Source organism: Cyprinus carpio, chromosome B13, assembly GCF_018340385.1.
Source record: "Cyprinus carpio isolate SPL01 chromosome B13, ASM1834038v1, whole genome shotgun sequence".
In the NCBI taxonomy this organism is placed as follows: Eukaryota; Metazoa; Chordata; class Actinopteri; order Cypriniformes; family Cyprinidae; genus Cyprinus; species Cyprinus carpio.
The window spans coordinates 29008562-29035216 of record NC_056609.1 but is presented as its reverse complement, the minus strand read 5'-3'; the positions used below and the strand labels follow the sequence as shown (position 1 = coordinate 29035216).

The 26655-nt window shown below is 31.6% G+C and overlaps 1 protein-coding gene across 1 annotated transcript in view; it reads right to left on the bottom strand.

Moving 5' to 3' along the window:
- Nucleotides 1-26655, bottom strand: part of LOC109052254 (signal-induced proliferation-associated 1-like protein 2) — a 117983-nt gene that overhangs the window by 39653 nt on the left and 51675 nt on the right. Inside the window, exons 9-13 of the mRNA XM_042736140.1 lie at nt 18741-19015; nt 9861-10112; nt 6336-6488; nt 4759-4868; nt 3641-3723 (exon numbers count right to left, since the gene is read on the bottom strand). Of these exons, the coding sequence (XP_042592074.1) occupies nt 3641-3723; nt 4759-4868; nt 6336-6488; nt 9861-10112; nt 18741-19015 (873 nt within the window). The remainder of the gene's footprint in view (nt 1-3640; nt 3724-4758; nt 4869-6335; nt 6489-9860; nt 10113-18740; nt 19016-26655) is intronic.

Sequence of the window (26655 nt, the reverse complement as noted above, 5' to 3'; positions counted from 1 at the left end):
TGATTTTTTACTAAAATGTTGTAAAAACTGATTGGATATGATGCTTAACGTGGGCTGGAATGAATTAAGACAATATCTGCTGATTTCTTTAATGGAAATTGTTCAACTACAAAGTTACGTGATTAAAAACTGCAGTGTTTGCACATGCTCTTCACAGTCACTGAAAGAGAAAAGCCTCATTTAAAAAGAAATAGTAACATTAGTGTAAGTGAAACAAAGTAATTAACATTAATTTACTTTGGAGCAAATGAAGATGATCTTACTAATAATATATGTTTTCATTCGGGAACGAGGATGACACGTGGTTTAATTGCTGAGAAGCTTTTACAGTATATTTGGATAATTTCTATAAAATTGTCCTCCAATAACTCAAATGAAAAAAAGAAAGAGAAAAGTCATGATTGGTCAGTAACATTTTCAAGGCGGGGCTCAGCGAAGGGTTAATGCTGCTTAAGTAAATGCAAATGCATTGCAACAAAATTATGACGTGCTATTTTTTTGTATCATTCACTACTGATAAAATATAGATTTAAAAAAAAAAAATCTATTTTTATATTATTTTATATATTTATTTAATTACACTATTTCATTCTATACTGAAAAGTATAGATATTTTACCCAATATTTACTTTGTTTTTTGCTTATTATAGCATCTCTGTTGACTAAAGCCAGACTCATTAGTGGAGATTCAACAAATGTACATTTCACTTCAGGTACTTACAGTATGAAGATGATGCTCACTAGAAATGACGCTCACTAGGTTTAGAAGAGAGCTTCTATCTACACTGTATCTTCAGTACAGGAGCCTGTTGTTTCTGCGCTAAATGACTGTAATTCACTTTCAGCTGGAGGCCGGTGGTCAGATGCTATTACAGGAACAGACAGTGTGAGATATTGGGTAAAACACAGATTGAAGGTGAGAGAGAGAGAGAGAGCGAGAGAGAGAGAGAGAGCGTCCCTGATAACAGCACCAAGGGCAGACTGACCTTATCGGCATTCATTCATCACACTGACGCACATGCACACTGACAGCAGCACTAGTGGCCTCATGCGTGTTTGTCACATGAAGGCTCTCAGTGAACGCAGCAACACCCTAAAGACGAGTCGGAGAACTGTCCCAAGCAGAGGAAGCCCATGCTTCCACTTATGCAACATGATTATATGCTTCATATGTGAAGTGTAAAGCCGGCTCACCACATAAAACACATTCTGACACTGTCAGGAATTCTCATATTATGAATAAGTCTGGGATTTATAAACATACAGTTGGAAATATAAACAAATGCCTCCTGCTGGCCAGCCACTAACCAACTGAATCATAAATAAAGCACACGGTTTATTTTGTCAGCGCTCTTCTGTCCTTTAAATGAACCGGACCTCATAAGCTCCTACACGGCTGTGTGTAGGACAAGCAAGATTTTGCAAAGTAGAACATGCTTCTGAATCCACATCCAATTACTATCTAACAATACCATTTTAAGTGTTTGAACTGTGGCTTGTGAATTGTGAAGATTCTTATCGATCTATTATTTCATATTGATTTTTGGCAGTGGTCCACAACTGATGATTTGTGCAATACAAAACAAGCATTCGGATTTTTAGGTGAATTAACCCCTTCCACAAGTGTTTTTTTTTTCTTTCCTCAGCCTTGGAAAACCTGGATTTATGAGGCAGCCTAATTTAAAAAAACAACAACAAAGCATCTATTTGTGGCTGTTATGACACATACGCGCAAAATGATGTCAGAATGCATGTCTCTGCAAGTATCCTTGTAAACAGAGTTGCTTCGGTGAAGGTAAACAATTGAGAAAGAAAATGGATGTGTAACAGTGGTTCACAGCAGTTTAATCAGGCTTTCTGTGTCCTGGATGTTAATAAAACAAAACACAGAGAAAAAACACTTTTGTAGCTTTAACAAACCTAAAAAATTTAATACATACCATGAAAATAAAAATAACCACATAGTTATTTTACATTTGATTATTACATTTCTGTACCTGAATACTGTTAGACTTACTTGAAAAATATAAAGCACTGTTTATTTCATTTGTATGGTTGTTTTATTATATTTATCTGTGCTTGTAATTTGTTTATTTACTCACCTACAAAATCACCCCATCAATGATTATTTTTTTTCCAAAATAGAGCTATTCAAGTCATCTGGTGATTTATTATTATTTTTTTTTTGATATCGCAATATATATCACAGAAAAAATAAATATCGCAATGTGAGTTTTTTTTTCCAATATCGTGCAGCCCTAATTTCTAGTATTGGAAAAGTTATGAATGCTCATTTTTCTATTTATGTCAATAATTATAATAATATTTTATCAGGTAGAAATTCTGAGCAATGTCATTTTAGTTCACTTTAGTACACTGTTAGTACACTGTTATTATAATTTGAATTTGTTAATTTTTGTATTTTCTGTTATCATTTTGCTTTTAGTTAAAGTTTTAGCAATTTTTGTTGTTTATCATTTTTATTAGTTTTTTTATTTAATATGTCTATAAATTTATTATCAACCTATCGTTTAATAATAATAATAATAATAATAACAAACACAAACATATGAAAATTCTAAAGTATACACACAAAAAAACAATTCTTAAAATAAAAACAAAAAAATAAAAAATAAATAAAAATATAAAAATAAATAAAATAAATAAAAATAAAATTCTTAAAATATACACACAAAAAGTACAGGCAGTAAAAAAAAAAAAAACCTAATAAAAAAATACAAAGCCAATATAATAAAAGACAATGGAGATAAAAAAAACAAAAAAACATTGATTTTATGGCAGATTTCCTCAACCAATGATTTATAATAAATAACAAGAATTAAAAAAAGCTAAAGCAGCTAAAAATAAAAATTATTTTTGTGAATTAACACGAGGCAGCCTAATAAAAAAATCCCAAAAGATAATTTCTTGTACTGGAAAAGTCATGTAAATTTGTAAAATCATAAAACGGCATGGGCATTTTTTGAGTATGAGTATAATTATGATAATGTTTTCTAATTATTTTAAGATTTAAATATTTAGTTTTTATTTTTGTATTTCCTGATTTTCATTTTAATTTTACTTAAAATTTTAGCAATTTTGCAGTCTTTGTCATTTTTATTGGTTAGTTTTTATTAGCTTTTTTTTAATTGTTTTTTATTTCAGTTTTAGTTTGAATTATTTCAGTACTGCAAGTTAAACTAAATGAAAAATTAGAAGTATTGCCTTGGCAACTAGTTGAAATAAAAAAAAAATTTTGTTTTTGTTTTGTTTTAATATTTTACTTTGTTTTACTTTTATTTTATTTCATTTATTGTTTTGGTTAAAGGTTTAGTTAACTATAATAAGAAATTCTGAGTAAAATATTTCCAAAAATTTCCAATATTTAATTTGAAATATAATCATTTTGTTACCCATTTTAATCTATAGATAACTCCTGCTTTCTATAAATTAAACTTTAGAATTAAAACTTTCATTACAGCAGAGGTTCCAGAGGAAACTTGAGGGCCACTGGAGGGTCTTGGAGTTAAAAAGCTTGGAAATCACTGTTTTAAAGGCATTTAATGGTTGGGCTAATGTATGGTTCTTGGCATCACTTGTCTTCTGCTCCACAGGAGTGTTAAATGGGGAATAGTCTTACCCGCGTCAACTTGTTTGGTGAATCCTTGCCTCTTTCCTTCAAGGAATTAAGGATCTTGGTAGAAGGGACGTGCCACTTCGCCTCTGTGAAGAAACAGACTGAAGGATAAACATGGAGGTTCCCAGAACATCTGACTGTCTAACATGCTTTCTAGCTCGTCCAAACTGGTCTGTAGATGGTGCAAACTGGTCTAGATGTCGAGCCTTAAGGCTGGTAGACTTCCTTAGACCAACTACTAATCACCTACAATATTATAAAAAAAACCTACAATATTAGAGCTGCAAATAAAAAAATACAGTACTACATTTTTTGATAAAAAGGGCATTTGCAAAAATAAAATAAAAAAAAGATTTTTAGTTTCCCCAACCAATGTTTAAATAATAAAAAAGCTAAAACAGCTAAAAAATAAAAAACCTCCAGCATGATTGTGTTTGAGGGTTGCACAAATTTGTCCTCACCAATTAATATGACTACATATTAAATATCAAAATATATATTATTATTATTACTATACTATATACCACCACAACATTTATTAATTACTATCACAGAAAATAAAAATAATAAAAATACAAAAAACAATAAAACAATATGTTTAATAAAAAAAGCTACAAGTAATAAGGGTGACACAATTGACCAAAAATAATAATATTATATATAATATATTATATATATATATATATATATATAATATTAAAATTAAATAATAAAAATATAACAATATTATTATTGTTATTTTATTGTACAGTACAATTATAAAATTACAATTAAATACAAATTGTCTTAATTTCTTCTTATTGTACAGTACAATTATAAAATTACAATTAAATACAAATTGTCTTAATTTCTTCCTTTTTAAATGTTAAAACATAAAGTTTCTATTTTTTTAATAACATGTTTGTGTTGTTTTCAAATATGGTTTTATTCAGATTAATCAAGAACCATATAAGTCCTAAAAATAACCTTTTTTTTTTCTTGTTTTTTTTTCAGCAGGCTCTTTTTCTAGCATGTTACCACGTAATAATCTGCAGTATGCTTTGAGTGCAGTGGCTAATGTCTGTCTGAGCTTCAGTGTTCAGTGAAGGATGTGTGTGAAGCTGTGGATGTGTGAATGGCACCTGAAGAGCGTGTCCTCTCCAGCGTCGGCTCTCTCTCCCGCAGCATCTCTCCGTCTCCCAGCATGCCCTGGGCTTCAGCCGAGCGCTCGTGGAGCACAGGAGACTGACACCTGCGGACGAGACCGGCTAGAGCTCAGACTCATGGGAACGGCCAAAATCACTTCAATCAGCCAAATGAGGATGATGAAAAGATGTTTTTCTGGGATTTTCATCTTTCGTTGCAGTGCACAGAGTTGGATTAAAACAGCTCCAGCTGTGATCAAAGTCGCCACGTTTGAGGACACTGCCAGCCGTAATTGAACTGGTTATAGAAAAACATTGGATATTAATAAGAAGTCAACGAAGTCTGGTAATAAAATGTGTGAAGATCCACGTCTGCAGATGTTTATAGTTTTTGTCACTGCTGGACGAGACGTGTGAAACCTGCTAAAAGTGTGCAGCGCTAAAGAGAAAGAAAATAGAAACATCTTTATGGCCGTCTTAAAATCAAGCACTAATTACTTTTATTAAATTAGTAAATTACCAACTACTCTGCCTCAAAATTAATTGGGTTACACGTTACTTATGAATTCATTTCTAAAAACGCAAATCAATCTACGTCAGATGGACAACACAATTTACTATATAAAATTAAATTAAAAATGTGAAATAATAATTTATTACATTAAATAATATTAATATTAAATAATTTATATGAACAAATGTTTATTTTATAAATATTTATAAATGGGCAAACGCTTATTTATTAATACATTTATTAATACATTAAGAAAATATTCAATAAACAAAATAAAAACTAAATAATATTTTTAACTAATTTATAAAACCTGAAACAATATAGATAGATAGATAGATAGATAGATAGATAGATAGATAGATAGATAGATAGATAGATAGATAGATAGATAGATAAACAACAAATAATATTAATAATATTAGTATTATTCAAAATGAATAATGAACTAATGTTTATATTAATACATTAATAAATCACATTTATGGTGAAATTATCAAAACAATGTTACTAACTAACTAATTCATTGGTTTAACAATAAAATAACATTAATAAAAATTTAAAAAAAATTAACAACTAAATGATTACTTAATAACATACAAAAAAAAAATTATAAAAAAATTATCAACACAATTTTATTAACTGATTTATCGATTAATTTATATTAATAGAATTATTAATTCGACCAATATATTAATACTAAAAAATGAATTTATTAAAGGAAAATGATCAATATAATGCCATTAATTAATGTTGTTGGTTGATTTATTAATTTATATTAATTGAACCAATAAATGAATACTACATTAAACTAGAATAAACTGAATAAATATGGAATTACATTTGATAAAAAAATAAAAATGAATGTAAGTGCATTAACTGATCTATATATTCATTGATTTATTTTATTTGAGTTTTCCATTGGAGCAACACATTAATACTAAATTAAATAAACCAAATTATTACTAAATAAATACTAAGAGAATACTTGATGATGAAATGATCAATGCAATCTTATTAACTGTATGTATGTCATATGTCCAGCAGAACGAGGGTGTGTTACCCGTCGTATCCCGGCTGCTGGTTCCAGCTGGTGCTTGCGCAGGGTCCCGGGTCGCTGGAGGACGACTGGTTACTGGGTGAGCTGCGGTAGTGTTGGGACGCGTCTCCTTTACTGCAGGACGAGATCGGAGGCTTCTCAACGTCCTGAACGCTCCTGCAGCGAGAGAAACACACATTCTCACGCCAGCTGCGATGCTGATACCGATACAGAGGGGTGCAACAGATTTCAGTTTAATAAACAAACCACGGATCAGAGAGGCAAGAGAGCAGCGTCAGGTGACTGATCTGATTCACAGGAGCGTCTCAACCAACTACTCATTCAGCATTATTTGTGACCCTGGACCACAAAACCAGTCTTAAGTGTCAATTTTTCTAAATTGAGATTTATACACCACCTGAAAGCTTAAGAATAAGCTTTCCATTGATGTATGGTTTGTTATGATAGGATAATATTTGGCCGAGATACAACTATTTGAAAATCTGGAATCTGAGGGTGCAAAAAAAAATCGAAATATTGAGAAAATCACCTTTAAAGTTGGTTGAAGTTCTTAGCAATGCATATTACTAATCAAAAATTAAGTTTTGATATATTTACGGTAGGAAATTTACTAAATATCTTCATGGAACATGATCTTTACTTAATATCCTAATGATTTTTGGCCTAAAAGAAAATTGATAATAATTTTGACCCATACAATGTTGATTTTGGCTATTGCTACAAATATACCCCAGAGACTTAACACTGCTTTTGTGCTCCAGGGTCACATTTGGTCTACCATGACATTTTCACCAACGTTGAGGAAAAGAGAAAGAAATGGTCAAATAAAATACAATAAAGAGCCATGGATAATTAGGCAACACACAGTCTCATAACTGTTGCAAGCATCAATAATTATAATAATAATAATACATTTTATTCCATATTGCACCTTTAAATGCAGCTTCTCAAGCTGCTTTAAAAAGAAATTAGCAATATAAAAATAATATTAAGTAAAAAAAAAATAAAAAAAACAACAACAATTAAAAAAAAAACAAGCATACTTCTACATTATTATTATTATTATTATTAATGTTTATTTTATGTTATTGGTTGATTCATTAATTTAATTACTAATTGGACCAATACATTCAAATATACTTGATCATAATTATCACATTTAATTTTCAAAATTGATTTATATTCATTAAATTATTTATTAGGTCAGTACATTAATAATAAATTAAATAGACTAAATTAAACTAAACATGTAATACGGAGTAAACTCTCAATATATTTGATAATAAAATGTGCAATATAATCTTATTGATAACTTTAACCTAAACTAATACTAAACGAATACTGAATGATATGATACAAATTATCAATACGACTTTATTAACTGATTCATTGATTGATTTATATGAATTGAATTATTAATTGGACCAATACATTACTAATAAATAAAATTAGAATATATACATGGAATGAATATGAAATACTAAATAATAATTAACTGTCAGTATTATGACTGATTTATATTAATTGAAATATTTACTAGACCAATACATTCATACTAAATTAAACTATAATAAATAAACTTAATATATAAAAAAAGATAATAAAAATGATCAATATAATCTTATTGATAACTTTATCCTGACATCAATAAAAGTTTAAAACCTTGTTTTCTGTTAAATATGATATTGCAATTAACCGTTTCCTGTATTTATTTGACATGTGGGCAAATGTGCATCTGGGTTTTCCATGCATACAGAAGATAAGCACAGTCTGCATCCTACAAATATAGTAAGATTACTATAGTAATATGCTATTTTGAACGTAACTGCAGTCCAGTCTATTCAATTGCACATTCCCTCATAAAAAATAAAGTTTGTCTGCTTCCTCTCGGACGTCAGCTGCAGGCTGACCTGCATGAAGATGATTTCAGCTCTCGCCAACGTCAGTCTGAAGATACAATGCACAGACCAGAATGCACTAATGACAGGGTTACTCTGTGCACCAACAATGCCCCTGGACAATATGCATGCTAGTATATTAACACATCACTGTGACAGATGCAGAAATGTCCTGTAAATACCTTACATTCATCCAAACAACCCAAATTCAAAATTATAATTCAAATCAACCAAATTAAACATAAAAACACCACAACCTAATTCATTTCTTTTGAAAATGTGAGAGGTGTTTTGCATGTGTGTTTTTAATGTTAGTATTAGTGCATCACTAATAAGAGGGTAAGAGAGTCCACATTACACAGCTCTCTCCACATGCCGTCTCATAGAGGAGCCGGAAAGGTCATCAACACCGCGAGGAACAAATGACCACATTATAACAAACCATATTTGAAAGGCATATCACCTGCATACCAAATACAGGAAGCTGAATTCATGATCTGGGTCAGTAAGTTTGCCAGGAACACCGGAAATGCAACACAACACTTTCCAGCAGAATGCACTGCAAACAAATCTTAATGAGTATGTTTGTCTTATTTTTCAGTTAAAATATCTTAAAATCAAATCTATTTCTTCAAGAAGCAATTCTGCAAACAACATTTTCCAAATGGAAATGAGGCTTTCAAGCTCTAAAAATGAACATGCTATATAATGGTAGGCAGGATTTTAGAATGTTTTTTAAAGTTTTTTAAAGTCTCTTATGCACAGCAAGGCTGCATTTAATCAAAATACAGCAAAAACAGCAATATTGTGAAATTTTACTAACGTTTAAAATAACTGTTTTCTATTTTAATATATTTATTTCACATATTGAACATTTTTCCCTTTACGTGAACCAGGGGTTTGCACAGCAAAAAATTCCAATTAAAATAACTAAAAATAAAATAAATTTACACAAAAAATATATCACACAAATAAAATAAATTTACTCAAGCAATATTTCATGCAGTTTTAAGATTTGTTTTCATAGACCGTTTCTTAAAAATAAGTGTATCTTGTCCTACTGCACTTTTTTTTCAGTTTTAATATTTTTTATACCGTTTGAAATCATGAAACTTAATATCAATTATCATTATAATTTAATAAAATTATATTAAAAGTAATTAAAAGTAGAATTCGTAGAGCTGTTTTAAATTTTCAGATATTCTGAAATTTTTTTTTTTTTTTTTAATCAAATTCTGTTATTTTTGGCAAACACACAAAACATGCAGACTTCATGTATAAATATCAGTCTTTTTTTGCACTAGTCTATATCGTGATTTAATTAAGTATACAGCACTACCTTTGATTTATTCATCCAAATTTTGTCAAATTCGGTGACATTCTACATTACTGTGAATTCTATTTTTATATGACTGGATCTTGCAATTCCATCTGCGTCATGGAAATCATAGAGCTCCACACATAAAATGTCAGAAAAGACACAATAAAAAGTTTCATCATGTCTTCATCCTGCTGTATTTTTTGTGCATTGAGCTCTGGTTGATTCAGGAAGGCGATGGATTCACAGTTACACTCATCCAACTGACATTAAGAAAAACGCAAAAGCATGCATCTGAAACTGAAGTGATACCTGGGTCCATCCGGCAGCTTCCTGTCGAAAGAGGTGCTGCGTGGGATGGCGGTCTGAGCGTGCTGGAGGATCTGCTGGCACGGCATGCGATCGGGACCCTGCGTGGGCGATCCGCGGGGAAGAGGCTGGCCGCCGGTGGGCACTCGGTGCCAAGTGGTGTTTCTCTTGAAGGGCGTCTTGTACTCGCACGGCGTTCCTTCACTGTCCAGCTTATACTCCACCATAGGGATGCGGTAGAGCTCTGAACATCCCCTGAGAGACACAGAGAGCAGAAAAAACATCAACGGACATTTAGAAGATGCTTTTTTTGGATAACGTGCACTGATTACAACATTACACTAATCCACAAGCAATCCACACCACTCCAGTCCATCAACTAACATCATGTGAACTGAAAATCTGTGTTTGTAAGAAACACATCTATCATTAAGATGTTTTTACCTTCAAACTGTTGCTTCCAGATAAAATACACGAGTCTCTAATCCATAATGAAGTTTCCTCCAGTGAAAAAGTCCATCTCCTGTTGTCTCCCACATCAAAATCCAGCCACATATTTGTTTAGAGCTGTTTTTGTGCAGATGTCTCTCCTGATTCAGACCAGAGCACTTTATCACTGGAAGAAACATTGTTATGGATAGAAGACTCATATTTTACTTCAAAAAGTCTTGATGATTTTGTTTTAGCTTTTGTCTTCTCCAGATTGTGATGTTTTTAATAGCTGTTTGGACTCTTATTCTGACGGCACCCATTCACTGCAGAGCATCCATTGATGAGACACTGATGCAGTGCTACATTTCTCCAAATCTGATGAAGAAACAAACCCATCTACATCTTGGATGGCCTAAGATTGAGGACATTTTCAGCAAAGTTTCATTTTTGGGTAACTATTCCTTTAAGAAAATAAATAAGACAAAAGTTTTTAGCTTGCTTCACTTCGGAAACATCAGTTCATCTTACAGTATATTTTAAACACTCCAACCACCTCTCATATACAGAGACTTCTCAACATGTAGATTTCATGCATCATAAATTGCATTTATTCTTTATTTTGTAACTTTGAAATGCATGGGTTAAAGAAAATTAAATAGGTTGCAAAAAATGTTTCAAATATGAGAAATATTGCACACACGGCACAATGTTGAGAATTCATGATTCAATCCTTGCAGGGACTGAACTGGTTATCATCTGGTTACCAGTCCTGGAAAATGCATTTGCTATTTAAACAATGTGGCGCAGGACATGAAAACAATAACTGCGTTGGGCTGAAACTAGCAAAAAACACTTGTGTTGCGCCGGGTGTATGATAGGGCCCTCTGTGTTAAAACTGTCTTAAGAACTAGTTTACAAGCAGTTAACAAAGTGGTTATCAGTCCTACTTTTCAGATTCGATTTATGTGTAACTTTTAAAAAGTTATAACCATTCTTGCAGAAAAAAAACTATACAACTATCTTTTAAGACTAGTCCTGAGCTTTAAAACATAATCAAACATAAGTGCACCCAAGTTCAATTTATTTGTATAGCACTTTTCACAAAGTACATTGTTTCAAAGCAGTTTTACATAAAATGATGTTTATAATGTTAAAATGTAAAATATTACAATTTTGCGATGAAATAATAAATCACAGAGCAAAAATGTGCTTTATAGTCTATATTTCTTTACCTGAGTATACTTTATGTATGTGGATGATGTATATCCAACTTCATATAAAGAGCTGGGTAATAATATAGTTACATTTTGCGACAATATAACTAGTGACAGTGAAGTAACAAAGTTGGATAATTGTTGAGAGAGAGAAACAAAGCTGGTAATTTATATATATATATTCAAATACATAATATCTTTCATTACCATTTAATACCTTATTTAGCAACACAGAAGAAAACTATTTTCTTTAAATGTGTAAATAACTAGAACCTAAAGTGAAGTAAAACTGTTTGCACTACAAACCAGTGGGTTTACGATTAGGATAAAACATTAAAAAAATACAATAAACTCCAGTTTGCATTAAAAAAGCAGCATATGCAGACTTTTTTGTACAGGTAAATAATTAGAAGTGAATGTCACTGGAAGCCTTGCACATTCAAGTTACTCCAGCTCTTATGTTAAAAATAAAGTGGATAAAAGTGCTAGAAGGGAACTAGAAGACACACAGAAAAGGAGAAGCTCGATGAGGTGGGTTTTTGGGTTGAAAGAAAAAAGCCTGAGGGTTACGAAAACAGTCTGCTCAAAAAAACTTCTGCAATTCAACTCTGGAGCTATTGTCTGCATGAAGCTCTTGAGGTGAAGGGTTAACTTTCTGCTCTTCCATTTGCATAAGCAGCCCACAGGCTCGTATCAATTAGATGCAGAAGACAGGCCCAAAAATCAGACGATGTGAACTCTGCATGGGTTTTAAATTGAGCTGCATTCATCATTGCCCTCTGGATATCACTGACCTCGGCGTCCTCAGGAGGCCAGAGAACACTAGACGCTACGCTACACTTTCTGGCAAGATCTCTTGGCATGAGCAACAGCAATGCAAAGCATCCTCGAAAGGGAATTTTATTTGAAAGAGAAAAGAGAAATCCTGCCGGAATGCGTTAAAGAAACAGATTCGTTCAGATTCTGTACGACTTTCCTCTGTGAAATACAAACAGAGATATTTTGCAATGGAGAATGAGGTTTTTGAGCTATTAACATGGGTGAGAAAAAACAAGTTACTTTTTTAAAAAAGTAACGCAAGTTACTTTGTTGTCTCATTTATTGACTGACAGCTCTCCTGTCACCGTTGTGAGGAATCGGGAGTGAAGTGAAGAGGCAGAGACACTTCCTTCAGGCCGAAGCTTATAAATTTCACTTTTGGTGTGAAATGTCCTTTACGGTGGACAAAAACATAACTCTTGGGCTTTTGGTTATTAAAAATGAATAAGCAAGCCCAGCTCAGGTGACAAAAAGTAATGCAAAAGTAACATAATGCATTACTTTTCATAAAAAGTAACTAAAAAAATGCAATTAGTTATTATTTTAGAGAGTAACAGAATATTATCTGTCAAAATAAAACTCTAACTGATTTACTGTTGAACAATTTAATGTGTCTTTATTGAATAAACGTATTAATCACACAAACACACAGACACCACTTTATTCAAAAGTTTGGGTAACCTAACCCTAGAAATAAAATAACCTTTAAATGAAATAGAATTAAAAACACTTTGTGAACTCATAGGATAGCTTTTTTAAGGAACAGACCAAAATGTAAGTTGTTTATGAGAACAGTTGAATGCAGTGGTATGTTGAAGAGACTGATGTGAAAGGGTCTTTAGTTCTGGGACGCAGATGTCCCTTAAGTGTTTATCAATCAGCAGAAATCAAGCTAAATGCACATGCAAATGCATCCAGACGTGCCGCTGAAACATTAGCTAGAGCTAACAGCATCGGTTCTTGTGATTGATAAGTCAGTCAACAGAAATGCATCTACTGTACATCACTCACTGACGCAACTTAATGAGAACCAGTTGAAAAGAGACGTAAACTACTGAACCATACGAGATGCTGAGTGTTTACAGAATAAACAGGTCAATCCGTTTCTTCCGGTCTGTTTTCCCATTAAAAGCTGAATAATATCCAAAACTAGTGTAAAACAATTCACAGCTTAAGCCAAAGGCAGTTTAAAGAGCACGCTAAAGCTAACGTGTGTATCTTTCCACATGTTTATTAAATGTTTTGCTTCACTATTTACTTCAACTTCCACACAGAACAAAACATTCACATTTTCCACATCAAAAGCTGAAACCTCTGACCTGCGCTGACATACTGTATGGAGAATAATCAGTGTGCGAATGTGCCGAGAAACACGAACCCAACTGCATTAATGTGGAAGCTCTTACAGATTCAGTATGTTGTTTTAGAAACACACTTGATCCCACACGAGTTATTCCTAACATTAGCACTTTATCCAAGAAAAAGCATGTTAAGCAAATTCAAGAGTCAGTCCTCTCACACTACACACAACACTATAAGTGTGCAATATAGAGGTAAGATACTAATGAGCCTGCAAAATGCAATAATGATCAGTACTGATTGACATTATATAGCTTGTGAAACACCATATGGATAAATGTGCTTCATATGGGCAACACAAGTCAAATCTAGCATGCAGCATTTCCTGATGCTGCAAAAATTGCATTAGATCTTCAAACTTAAGTATGCATAAGATGTATAAAATTGCATTTTATATTTGCAACATATATACAATGCATTGAAAATCTCTGGTCATTAAGATTTTTTTTTTTTTAAATTCAAAGATGCGTTAAATTGATCAAAAGTGGCAGTAAACATATTTATAATGATACAAAGGATTTCTATTTCAAATAAATGCTGTTCTTTTGAACTTTCTGTTCATCAGAGAATCCTGAAAAAAATGCATCACAGTTTCCACAAAAATATGAAGCAGCACAACTTTTTTAAACATTGACAATAATCAGAAATGTTTCTTGAGCAGCAAATCATCATATTAGAATGATTTCTGAAGATCATGTGACTCTAATGTAATGATGCTGAAAATTCAGCTTTGATCACAGCAATCAATACCATTTTACAATAGATTTAAATAAAACACAGCTATTTTGAATTGTAATAATATTTCATAGTTTTACAGTTTACTGAATATTTAAAGGGGTCCTACGCTCTTTTAAAAAGTCTTGATTTTGTTTTGGGGGTGTACTAGAACATGCTCTCATGCTTGGTGGTTTGAAAAACGCATTATTTTTCACATAATTTACATTTACAATACCTTTCTCCCCAGCCTGGCACTAACGACTTGATTAGTTCCGGGTTTGATGAAGACCCGCCTTTCGAAAAACGAAGTGTGTTGTGATTGGTTAGCTGTCCCAGTGCGTTGTGATTGGTGAACTGCTTAGACGGTGTTTCAGTATTGCCCCGCCCCTTGCCAAAGCAGCAAGTTCCTACTGGTATAGAGACAGAGCGCATTTGGGCCACGCCCACCACGCCACGGGTGGACAATCCAACGCTCTCCATTGACTCTGTATTGCGGGAAGCCTTGTCATTTCTGACTTATAACAAAAAACAGAACAATGTCTAAAAGCTGCTGTGTGACAAGGTGTACAGTAAACACGCTAAAAAACCCAGAACTACGTTTTTATAAGCTATCGACCAAAAAAAATGAGCGCTTAAGGCAGGGCTCCACACTGTGACCATTTCTTCTGCCTGTGCGACTAAATTTTGTGTGCGGTCGTACTGGCACGTACTGTTCAACTAATAAGAGCTGCCATTTCTGTTGCACATGAGAAACATCAAATGGCAAACGAAACTGAAAGCAACTGAAAGTATTGAAAATACTGAGGAAACGATGGATGCTAAAGTAAAGTAAAAGACCGCTTCTTAAACCAGAGAAGGTGATCATGTTGGTATACTAAAACATGCAAGCACCGTCAAAGACAGCAAGCAAAATTAAAATCATATACCATCATTCAAAAATCCTAAGTAAATAAATATCAAAAGTAAAATCAGATACCATCAGGGTAACATCAGAGTACTTCTTTGTATGGTTGGGAAATCAAGCCTCCCTCAGACAGAAAATAAAGCAAGGTGTATGTTTGTAGAGTAATTAACAACAGCTTTGAGCGCGGCTCAACCAATCAGAACCAAGGACCGGAACTATCCGTTTTATAAATCGGGACTTTTCCCATCAAACACACTGTTTTTACACCCTCTCTTATTTTAAAGAGCTCATAGATGTCTTTTTCTGGCTGTGCAGAGTCCAGTCTGGGCGGGTGAAATACGGCTCTAATATTAGCCTAACCCAGAAAATCTATTTATTTACACTAGAGCAGCAGGATGTGTCCGTAACCCTGCCGTCCTCAAGCTTCTCCATCACTTCTATATGAATCTTTAAACATGCCGCCCATACATCACACTAATGAGAGAAAAAACTTAAACATTTCAGATGTGTCCAAACTCAAAATGACCCACTTATGGATTGAAAATGTAAACAGCGGGTAAATATTTGGTTTTCAGACTAATCAGAGAGTGTATGTAATGTTTTGAGGCTCTGCTTCTCGATGTCAGATGCTGTATATTTGAATGTTGCCGTTTATACTGCGAGTCTTTCCTTTAAATACATATTTATCCGGGTGTACAGTTCATGCATGTAGGATGCAACGATGACTTCTGGAGTTCAAGTAATTGTAGGAATATTCTGTGGTTGTTTGACTGCATCACTTATATTTACATTTGCATTGATGCATTTGCCAGATGCTTTTATTCAAATCGACTTGCATTGCATTGAAGGTACAGTATGCATTTGTTCAGTCCTCGCGTTCCCTGGGAATCAAACCCATGTCTCCCAATAGCATCATTAGATGATTTTTAAATTGTCAAAATGACAAACTACTTTAAAGTACAGAAACCTCAATGAGATGCTCTGCTGTGTAAATAAGCTTCTGTTGCGTCATGTATGAACACAGATCACTGTAAGAGGATTTGCTGACATGTTGGATTGAGAGAGGGGTGATTGGATACGATCAGCATGTGTTTACATGTGATATGACTATAATATGACAATATTAAATACGCAAATATAGAAGCAATAGAATAAATCTCTAGATTTACACTGGTCTGTCTGTCAGGCATGTTTGTGAGCAAATTAAACTAACAGCTCATCCTACTTAACCTAATTAGCCTCTGTTAAAGAACTAACGTTCATATTACAAATGAGAAAGAGCAGCTGAATGAACCAGTCAGCTGGTTTAAATGTGTGAAAAGCCAAATTAATTAATATGATAGTTGTTTTAGAAAATATGACACTATGTGAAACGGTAAGATTCTGAGCATAAAGAGAAAAAAATTTATAATGTATATACATACTGTATACTGTAATAATAACAATAACAATGTATATAATAGTGCTATCAAATGATTAATTGCATCCAAAATAAAAGTTTTTGTTTACATAATATATTTATATGTACTGTGTATATTTATTATGTATATATAAATACACACACATGCATGTATATATTTAATAAAAAATATGTTTATATATTAAATATATTTATATATAATATAAATATATAAATGTACTGTATAAATAAAAAATAATAACAATCACAAAAAAAATATATTATGTAAACAAAAAATATCTACATTATAAACAACACAGTACATATAAATAAATAATAATTACAAAAATCCATAACACTATTACTATTCAGACGCGATTAATCACTCGACAGCACTAGTATGTAAATAATAATTCTAATGATCTATATTACTATTACTATTCAGAATATATGTAATAATAATAAATTATGTAAATATAAAGCAAAAATAATATTTATAAAATTATTTAATTGATAGATATAGATAGATATAGATATACATTATATTATCTAATAATAAACAACTATATTTATTATTATTATTATTATTATTATTATTATTTTTATTATTATTATTATTATAACTATTCAAAATAATATGATTTAATATAATTATATTATTATATAATATAATAATATAAATGTAACAATTAAATATATAATAAAAATATAAATTATGAAGAATAATATTTTGTTAATAAAAATGTAAAAGTATATATAATATATATAATTTATTAAATAAAAAATGAAATACGTAAAAGGCTAAAAAAAAAAAAAAAATATTAAGAACAATTATTTAAATAGTAATTTCTCAACCGTTTTCATGAGATTTAAACGCTGTGTGTAATCTGGACGGTTGGTTGACGGTATGTGATTGTGTGAGTGGATCTGTCCTGTTTTAATTGGTGGGACAAGCAGACGAAGCCTAAAAGCACAATCTGCTGCACTTCTTCAGTACTCAAGCACCTCCTGCCGCTATCGCTGGGTGAAGAGCGTCAGGCCTCGGCCCAGCTGGCCAGATCCATCCACCGCTTTAAACCGCTGCTGTCACTACACAAACACCAGACACTCCTTCTGTTCCCACTGATCCACCACAATCACTTAAAGAGCTTCCCAGCGCAAACTAACCATTCACAGCAAATCAGTTCCAGAAGCAGCATCATGTTAACAACACTGGATAATAGAGCGACTTGAGAACTAGAAGTGAAGTGGAGTGGAGTTTTTAAAACTCAAGACTTCAAATCCTATCCAACATGAAAAAACCATCTGAGTGAGGCTGAAAAAAGCAGCAGAAAACCTGCTATTAACATCCATACTGGGTGATTTATTAAGACAAAATAATGCATTTCATATTCATATATTCAACACATATATTAATTTCCTATATTCAAGTTAATATTGAATATCTTCAATCATGGCTCATATATCAAAATATTAAAATAAAATAAAATAAAATAAAATAAAAAATCATATATAAAAAATACTCATTAAAAAAGTATATAATATAATATAATATAATATAATATAATATAATATAATATAATATAATATAATATAATATAATATAATATATAATTAAAGTTGTTAAACAAACCCGTAGTCCTAAGTGCTAAGCTTAGTATAAAACAACGCTTAAAAAAAAAATACAAAAAATAATATCATATATTAAATACATATAAAAAAAATTATATTATCCATGATCATATTATATATAATATAATATAATATAATATAATATAATATAATATAATATAATATAATATAATATAATATAATATAATATAATATAATATAATATAATATAATATAATATAATTGGAGTTATGGGATAAACCCCTAACCCTAAGTATTAAACTTCTAAAAATAAATGCAAAATTAAAAAAAATATTATTTTAATTTAACACAATATTATTTCCAATTCAGATCTTTTACTTAACCTTTTTATTGATTTTTTAAAATTACTTTTAAAATGACCAAGTTGTTGAACAAATCAGAGATACCTTCTGGGAGCTCCGTCCTCATACGGCTGGATAATGACCACCTTGACGGAGATGGAGGTGCGCAGCAGGTCGATCATCTGCTCGTGGGTCAGCGTGGCCACCGCCACCTTACAGATCTCCACCAGCCGGCTGCCCTGACGTAACCCGGCCTTCCAGGCGTATCCAAACGGCTCCACGTCAGCCACGATGCCCTCGAAGTTCACGTGGAAGCCGAGCTGACCGAGACCGTTCCTGCGCAAGGTCATTTCTGTGGTCTCACAGCCACGCGTGACCATCTGGAGCAAGACAGAGAGAGGAATCAGCCTCTATATATTACAAATTATCAGTCACAAAAACCATCACATGACTTCAGAAAAGTCACATTAACTACTTTTAATGGCACTTTTTTCATTTGTGACCTTGAAGGAAAAGAACACATTCTACACAATTCTCCCTTTTGAAAAGTCATTTGGGTTTGGAAACATGAGGGTAGGTAAATAATGCCAGCATTATTTCCGGGTGAACTGTTCCTTTAAGCAGCTCAGATGTGAAGGACAGACGGTCACAGGGAGATGAGCCAAAAAAAGAGATAAAACCAACGTCCCCCGGCAACATTTAAATCCAAGCGGGACGGATGCATGACTGTATGTCCTCTCAATCTAAAGAGCCTTCCATATGGAAATAAAGACAAGGGCACTCCAGGGAAAACGTTTTTTTTTTTTTTTAAGGAAAAAACTGATCTGGGAGAAAGAAACATCACAGCAATGACTCTTCAGTCCGATGGTAAAAAAAGAAAACATGTACAGTGCAAGTTTATTACTTTTAAATTAGATCAAATTAGTATGATATATGATATATGATATGATATATGATATATGATATATGATATGATATGATATGATATGATATGATATGATATATAATATAATATAATATAATATAATATAATATAATATAATATAATATAATATAATATAATATAATATAATATAATATAATATAATATAATATAATATGAGTTGTTGAACAAATCCCCAAGGTAATAAACATCCAGAAAATAAATAAATAAATTATAATTAAATTTAAATAAAAAAAACTATAATAAAATAAATAAATATAAAAAATAAAAAAAAAAAATAAAGTAACAATAAAATAAAAACATTAATAAAAAAAAATAAAATACAACAAAAAACACCAATTAAAACAAATTAATAAGATCAAATTAATATAGAATAGAATAGAATAGAATAGAATAGAATAGAATAGAATAGAATAGAGGTGTTGAGCAAACCCCCATCCCTTAAATAAACACAAATTAAATTTATAAAATAAAAAAAATAATAAAAAAAATTAATAAACCTCTAACCGTAAGCATAAAAATACATACCGTAACATATAAAATAAATAAATTAATTAATTAAAATATATGAATTTATAATATAGTGTAGAGTTGTTGAACAAACTCCTATCCCTAAGTATTAAAATTCCAAAAATAAATACAATTAAATTTTTTATATAATATAAAGTCTAATCCAGAGTATTAAATTAAAAAAAAATATGAATATGATAATATAATATATAACATATTACATATTACTAGAGTTGATGAACAAATCCCTAAAATAAAAAAAAATTAATAGAAGTATTATAAATTATTATAACATAATGTAACAATATAATATAATATAATCATAAAATGCTATATTATTTAAAAATGCTATATTATATTATACCTTAAAAAAAATTGTTTTTTAAATGTGGCTTGTTAAGGAGTGGTGTTTAATTCCATTTGGTGCTGCTAGTGGCACAGAAATGACACAGTGCCACTCTACAGACGGGTTTTCCTCAGGACCTGCCCATCTTGAACTGGTTTGACTGATTTTCTTTGGACTCCAGTATTAACGGCTGTAGTAATTAGCATTAATCCAGTATAAACATGCCATTATGAGATGTTGACTGCTGCTTATGTTCACACGGTCAAATGTGACACGCCGCCGTCACGCAATCTCATTCAATCATTAGAGTGCATTAACGAGAGCTGAGCTCCAGACCAGCAGGACTACGGGAAAACAGGAGTGGACGGGCAGGTGAAGGGTTAAGAGCACATATACTGTATGAGAGCACATTGATTAGTAAATATGTATTTGATCAGTCGGCGGAGTCATACGTTTACAGGAGCGGGAGGTTTGGTGAGTCAGTAAATACTCTGAGGAGAGGCTGATCCGTCTTAAAAGCTTTACAGTAATAAGCCCAGCTAGCGAGAGTGACTCACTGTACACTTGATTTCAACTGTTAGTTGTAGTTAGTCAACAAAAACAGTCATGTTAAAGCACTGATTCAGCAACCGATATATTAGTTTGAATGAAGGACTGAAACCACAACAGCTTGAGTCTGTTTTCAGGATTTAGACGTTAGTTATTAAGAGACCAATCAGCTGCGAGCTTGAGACTGGACTTCAAAAATAAAAAAAACATATAAAACCTATACACACACACAAAAAAAACACTTAAAAAAAAACACTTCTTCTTATTTTTTAGAATAGCAAAATAATGTTGTGCACAATGTTGAAATGTGCACAAATTGTTAGTATTGCTTCAATCTTCATATTCATATTGTACGTGTTAAAACTCAAAAAGATAATTCAATTCAGAAGTCCAGAAAATATATCATTTGCTTTGAAAATAAAATGTTATGCAAATAATTAAATATTTTTGCCATCAAAAAATAAAAGTTTTTGTTTACATAATACATGTGTGTACTGTGCATATGTATATGTATATGTATATGTGTATATATATATAAATACAAACACATGCACGTAAATATTTAAGAAACATATGTTATGTTTATATATTAAATATATTTATATATAATATATTTAATATAAATATATAAATGTATATGCATGTAAATATTTCCAAAAATATATGCTGTATGTGAGTGTATGTATATATACATAATAAATATACACAGTACACTACACACACACATATTATGTAAACAAAAACTTTTATTATTTTTATTATTATTATTTTGGATGCGATTAATCGTTTGACAGCACTAGTAAATATAAAAAAAATTACATGCATTTCAGGCTAGAAAAGATATAAATTTTATTTGATGCAATGATTAAATGTTATGGAAATATATAATTAACAAAACTGATAGAATGAAAGAATGAATATAATAAAATATAATAAAAACTGATTAAATGTTAATTAAATGTAATATATAATGAATAAAACTGATAACGAGTAAATAAATAAAAAAGCATAAATAAAAATATAAAAAAAAATTAAAATAAAACAAAAAAAAAAAAAAAAAAACTTTTCTTTGATGTACTGATTAAATGTTATGTAAATAAATAATGAATAAAATGAATGAATGAATGAATATAAACAAATAAGATGGCCAGAAAATATAAACATTTTTATTGCTTAAATTTTTAAATGTTATGAAAACATAATTAATGAAACTGCTAGCATAAATAATAAATAAATGTTTACATAAATATATAAAAACAATACAAATAGAAAGATGATATCAGTTTTCTTGGATGTTATATCAAATGTTATGTAAATAAAATAAAATAAAATAAAATAAAATAAAATAAAATGCCATGGAAAATAAATAAAATAAAATAAAATAAAATAAAGGCAAATAAAATAAAATAAAAAAAATAAAACAATGAATCATTTGCATTAACACCAGGAACCTGTAGTAAACAAGCAGATTTTGGGTGTTTTGATTTCACACTGAATTTAATTTGCATTAACACCAGGAACCTGTAGTAAACAAGCAGATTTTGGGTGTTTTGATTTCACACTGAATTTAAAGCAACCTAGCATTGTGCTTTCCTTAAACACACATCATTAGACAGATCAATGAGACGCTGAAGCACTGCTGGTCAACTGCTACAGCATCAGCGTTTTCATTCATTCCAGTGAATAACTACACACACAACAACAAACAAACTCCAAGACAGCGGCTGAGACAAAGCAAAATGTGAATTGAGCGAGCTGCGGTGATCCTCAGAGGGAGCTGAGCTCTCGCTCTTCCCACACGTCTGTGTCTGCGCTAAACTGCTTTAAAGAGAGCAATCTGTTGTGCTGTCTGCCGCAGCACCGCTCTTACTCTCACATTCACCTCTCAAACTCCACACAGAGCTCTCGCTGTCAGCCCGTCCCCTAACACTGACGTGAGAGCAAACTGCTAGTATGAGCCAAAACCGTGATATTTCACAAACACGGTGTCAAAACTAGTGTTATACAACAATTCTCCAATAGAGGCATTTTAGCACTCACAAAACTCAAAATATAGTCCAAAATGACAATAATCACAGTTCATCGCAATATATATCAAACCTTTAAAATGCACCAGGTGATATTTTCGTGAATGAATGAATTCTTTTGACAAATACGTTTAAAATGAACTATATTTACTGTGATGTAAATATATAATGAATAAAATTGATAGAATAAATAAATAAACAAGCCAGTGAATTTTTGGCAACACTTTACAACGATGTTTTATTTGATTACATTAGCTACATCAGTCAAAGTTGCAATGAAACGTATTGTGATGTAAATTAGATAGATTTCTACATTTCTGAATTCTGAAATTTCTGGAAAAAAATATTATTATATAAAAATATATTAATATATAATTTAACGAGACTAGGAAAATATGTATAAACAGCAGTTAATAAAATGCTTTACATGTATTTTTTTTTTATTGTTAATGCACATTAAATAATCTTAACAAATGGAACCTCATTGTAAAGTGTTACTGTGTTATCTTATAAGCCTAGAAAATATGGAAAAGACATTTTTCTGACTTTAAGACTTCCACATTTTTATTTTCTATTTCTATTTACATATGTACATTTAAATAACATAGAGCCCTATGATTTCCGTGATGTGGAAAACATGGACAGAATCGTGGAATCATGCCATAAAAACGGAATTTACTGTATAACGCAGAATTTGCCAAATTTTGGATGGATACATCAAAAGTAGGTAAACTACACTTAAATCAAAATGCAATATAGACTGGTGTCTGTGAATATTAGGCAACAAAAATACCATTTAAATATGAATCCTGCATGTTCTGTGCGAATGAATGGCGCAGCCGCATGGTTTCGTTTACTACACACATACTAAAACACGAAAACTGAATTTGAGAAAAAAATTAAATATTTGATAAGGCTTTAAAAACAATTTTTTTGTTAAACTTTTACTAAATTGCTGTTTAGTAATGTAGGCTTTCTGATTTCCATTAATCATAAATGCTTTTGATGAATAACATTTAATTTAACCATCAAACAGAGTCTAGAATATAAAAAAATAAATCCTGAAATATATATATATATATATATATATATATATATATATATATATATATATATATATATATATAAAAAACGGAATACTGAAAAATTGGAAAGTTTAAAAAAAAAAATGACTTTGGGAAAAGGGCCCTATTAATAGCATTAATCATAAAACATGATTTCATAATCACCATGTGCAGAGTAGGGCTGTCAAAATGACTGAAAAACTAAATTCAAATTTTCTACCTAAATATTAACAAAATTTGAATTGTATTCAAAATTAAAAGGTATAATTTCAGCTAGGGGGAAAAAGATTTTGGCTTCTCTCCTGAGACCTCAAGAGGGTGCATCGTGCAAAATATTATACAGGTTTCTTCAAATCAAAACAAAATAAAACAACAATACTATAAAAAAAAAAAAAAAATCATAATAAATAAAAATAATGTTTATAAACCATATATTATTAATAAAGTTTCTTAAACAATTAGAAAAAAGACCCCCCCCCAAAAAAAAAAATACAAAGGACCGAAAACCAATCACAAAGAGTAGGCTTCTTTCTTTATTTAAAAACACGAGATACAGTTGGATGGGGAAAAACCGCCATAAAGTCTTGAGACATGCTTTTTAAAAGTTGAACTTACATTAATTTTACATGGCTTTCTAAACATGCCGCTCTCTTGTGCGAGACGTGAGTGCAACGCTGATAGATGTTCCTCTAGAAAATGGGATAAATATGCGTTCTGTGTGAACGGCTTGGTTTCAGTTTTGACGTAAACAATATCTTCTCCACACTGATGCTCTCGTTTTCCACAATATGTTAAATGAAAAACGTAGCAGCGCCGCATCTAGTGGATTCAACTGGATAGGCTAACAAAATCATTAAAATGCAATGACACTTACATCGTTGTCGCATTTTGTGCACCACTTATAAGGCTGCCTGACGGCTGACGCAGACCTAAAATTCGAATGCAACGTTTTTTCATTTTTTTTTTTCATTCGCCGAATATTCAAAATTAAAAAAAAAAAATATTGACAGCCCTAGTGCAGAGCACAACATCAAAAACAGACAAACAACACAATGACTTCTTGTGATGAAAACTCAAGACTCAAGGTCTGTCCACACAGCGAACTCTTTCAAATGCAAGAGAAAGTGGTTTCGCTACTGTTTAAAGATGGAGGACTGCAGTAAATCTGTCAAATCTAAAAGTAAAAAGTAAAGCGAGAAAACCTGCTGGACAGTATTAGGGAAAAGAGGGTACTGTGGGTAATTTGAGACGTCTGGCAGCAGGAGACTCTAAAAGCAGCAGCTCAGAGTGAGTTTGCAGATGTAAGGTGAATCGACTTGAGGTGAACCGCAGATGGCCAAACGGGACGGCAGAGGCCCAGATGGACCGTACAGCAGACCTGTGCCTTCTGACAGCTCCTGGGCCGAGCGACAGCATCTCATCCAGAACAGACACAGAGCACATGCAGCAGATCACAACAGCAACCTGAAAAACACATCCTGCTGAAGGTGCTCTGAGAGACCGCGCCATGCAATGTGGTTTGGACACAAAACATTCTTCAGAATGTTCCAGTGAAAAAAGTAAGTCAAACAAATTTGAAAAGACATGAGGATGACTTACATTTCTTTGCTGAACTCTCCCGTAAGGACTGGCCAACGTGAAAGATGCTCTGGACAGTCCGATCGGGTCACTAACCTTAAACCTAACCCTAATCTATCCGTCACGAAAGTTAATCGCTTGAATGTGTTTTTAAACTGCGCCAATTTAAACATTCAAGTGATTTTAAAGCATTTAAGCAGAAAACAACAGGAAATAACTCAATTTAGCACTCGTGCGCTATTTACTGTGTCAACGTGCAAACAGTTCTCTTTCGCATCTTCTTGCACTTGAACAAACAAATACAGACAGAATTATGTCAAAATATCCATCTTGGCGAATATCCTCGAAAAGTCCTCGATAACGTCTTAACTGAAGGTAAATCGTTGAGAAAGCAATCTGATGTGTATCATTATATTGGGTCCATGCACTGTCTCTTAAAGTGACCACAGCCTAATTTATCAGATGCTGTCTGTGTCCTTAATGTTAATCCAAGAAAAAAAGAGAGAGAAAACCACTCACTGCTCTTGACCGAATAATCATTTTAGCTCTAAAAAGAATGAATTTATATTTAATGATGACTAAGCAGCATTATTTTACATTTAAATTATTTAATTATTAAATATCTGACCATAAACACCTACAAACCTAAAAAACATTGTTTATTTTTTTATCTTTGTTCTATTTATTTGTAAATTTGTTTATTAGTATTTATTTTCTTGACTCTTCTGTTTTCTTTATAGGGTGAGTTCACCCAAAAATGAAAATTCAGTCATTTTACTCACACTCATGTCTTTCGAAACCTGTAAGAACCTCTGTTCATCATCATATTTTAGTTATTCTTGTAGCTTACATATGGACTCTTTTACCGATGTCCGTGCTATGTTTCCGGGACTGGGAACATTTCTGTTGCGTTGCTGTCTATGCAGGGTCAGAAAACTCTGAATTTCATCAAAAATATCTTTATTTGTGTTCCTAAGATGAACGAAGGTCTTTCAAGTTTGGA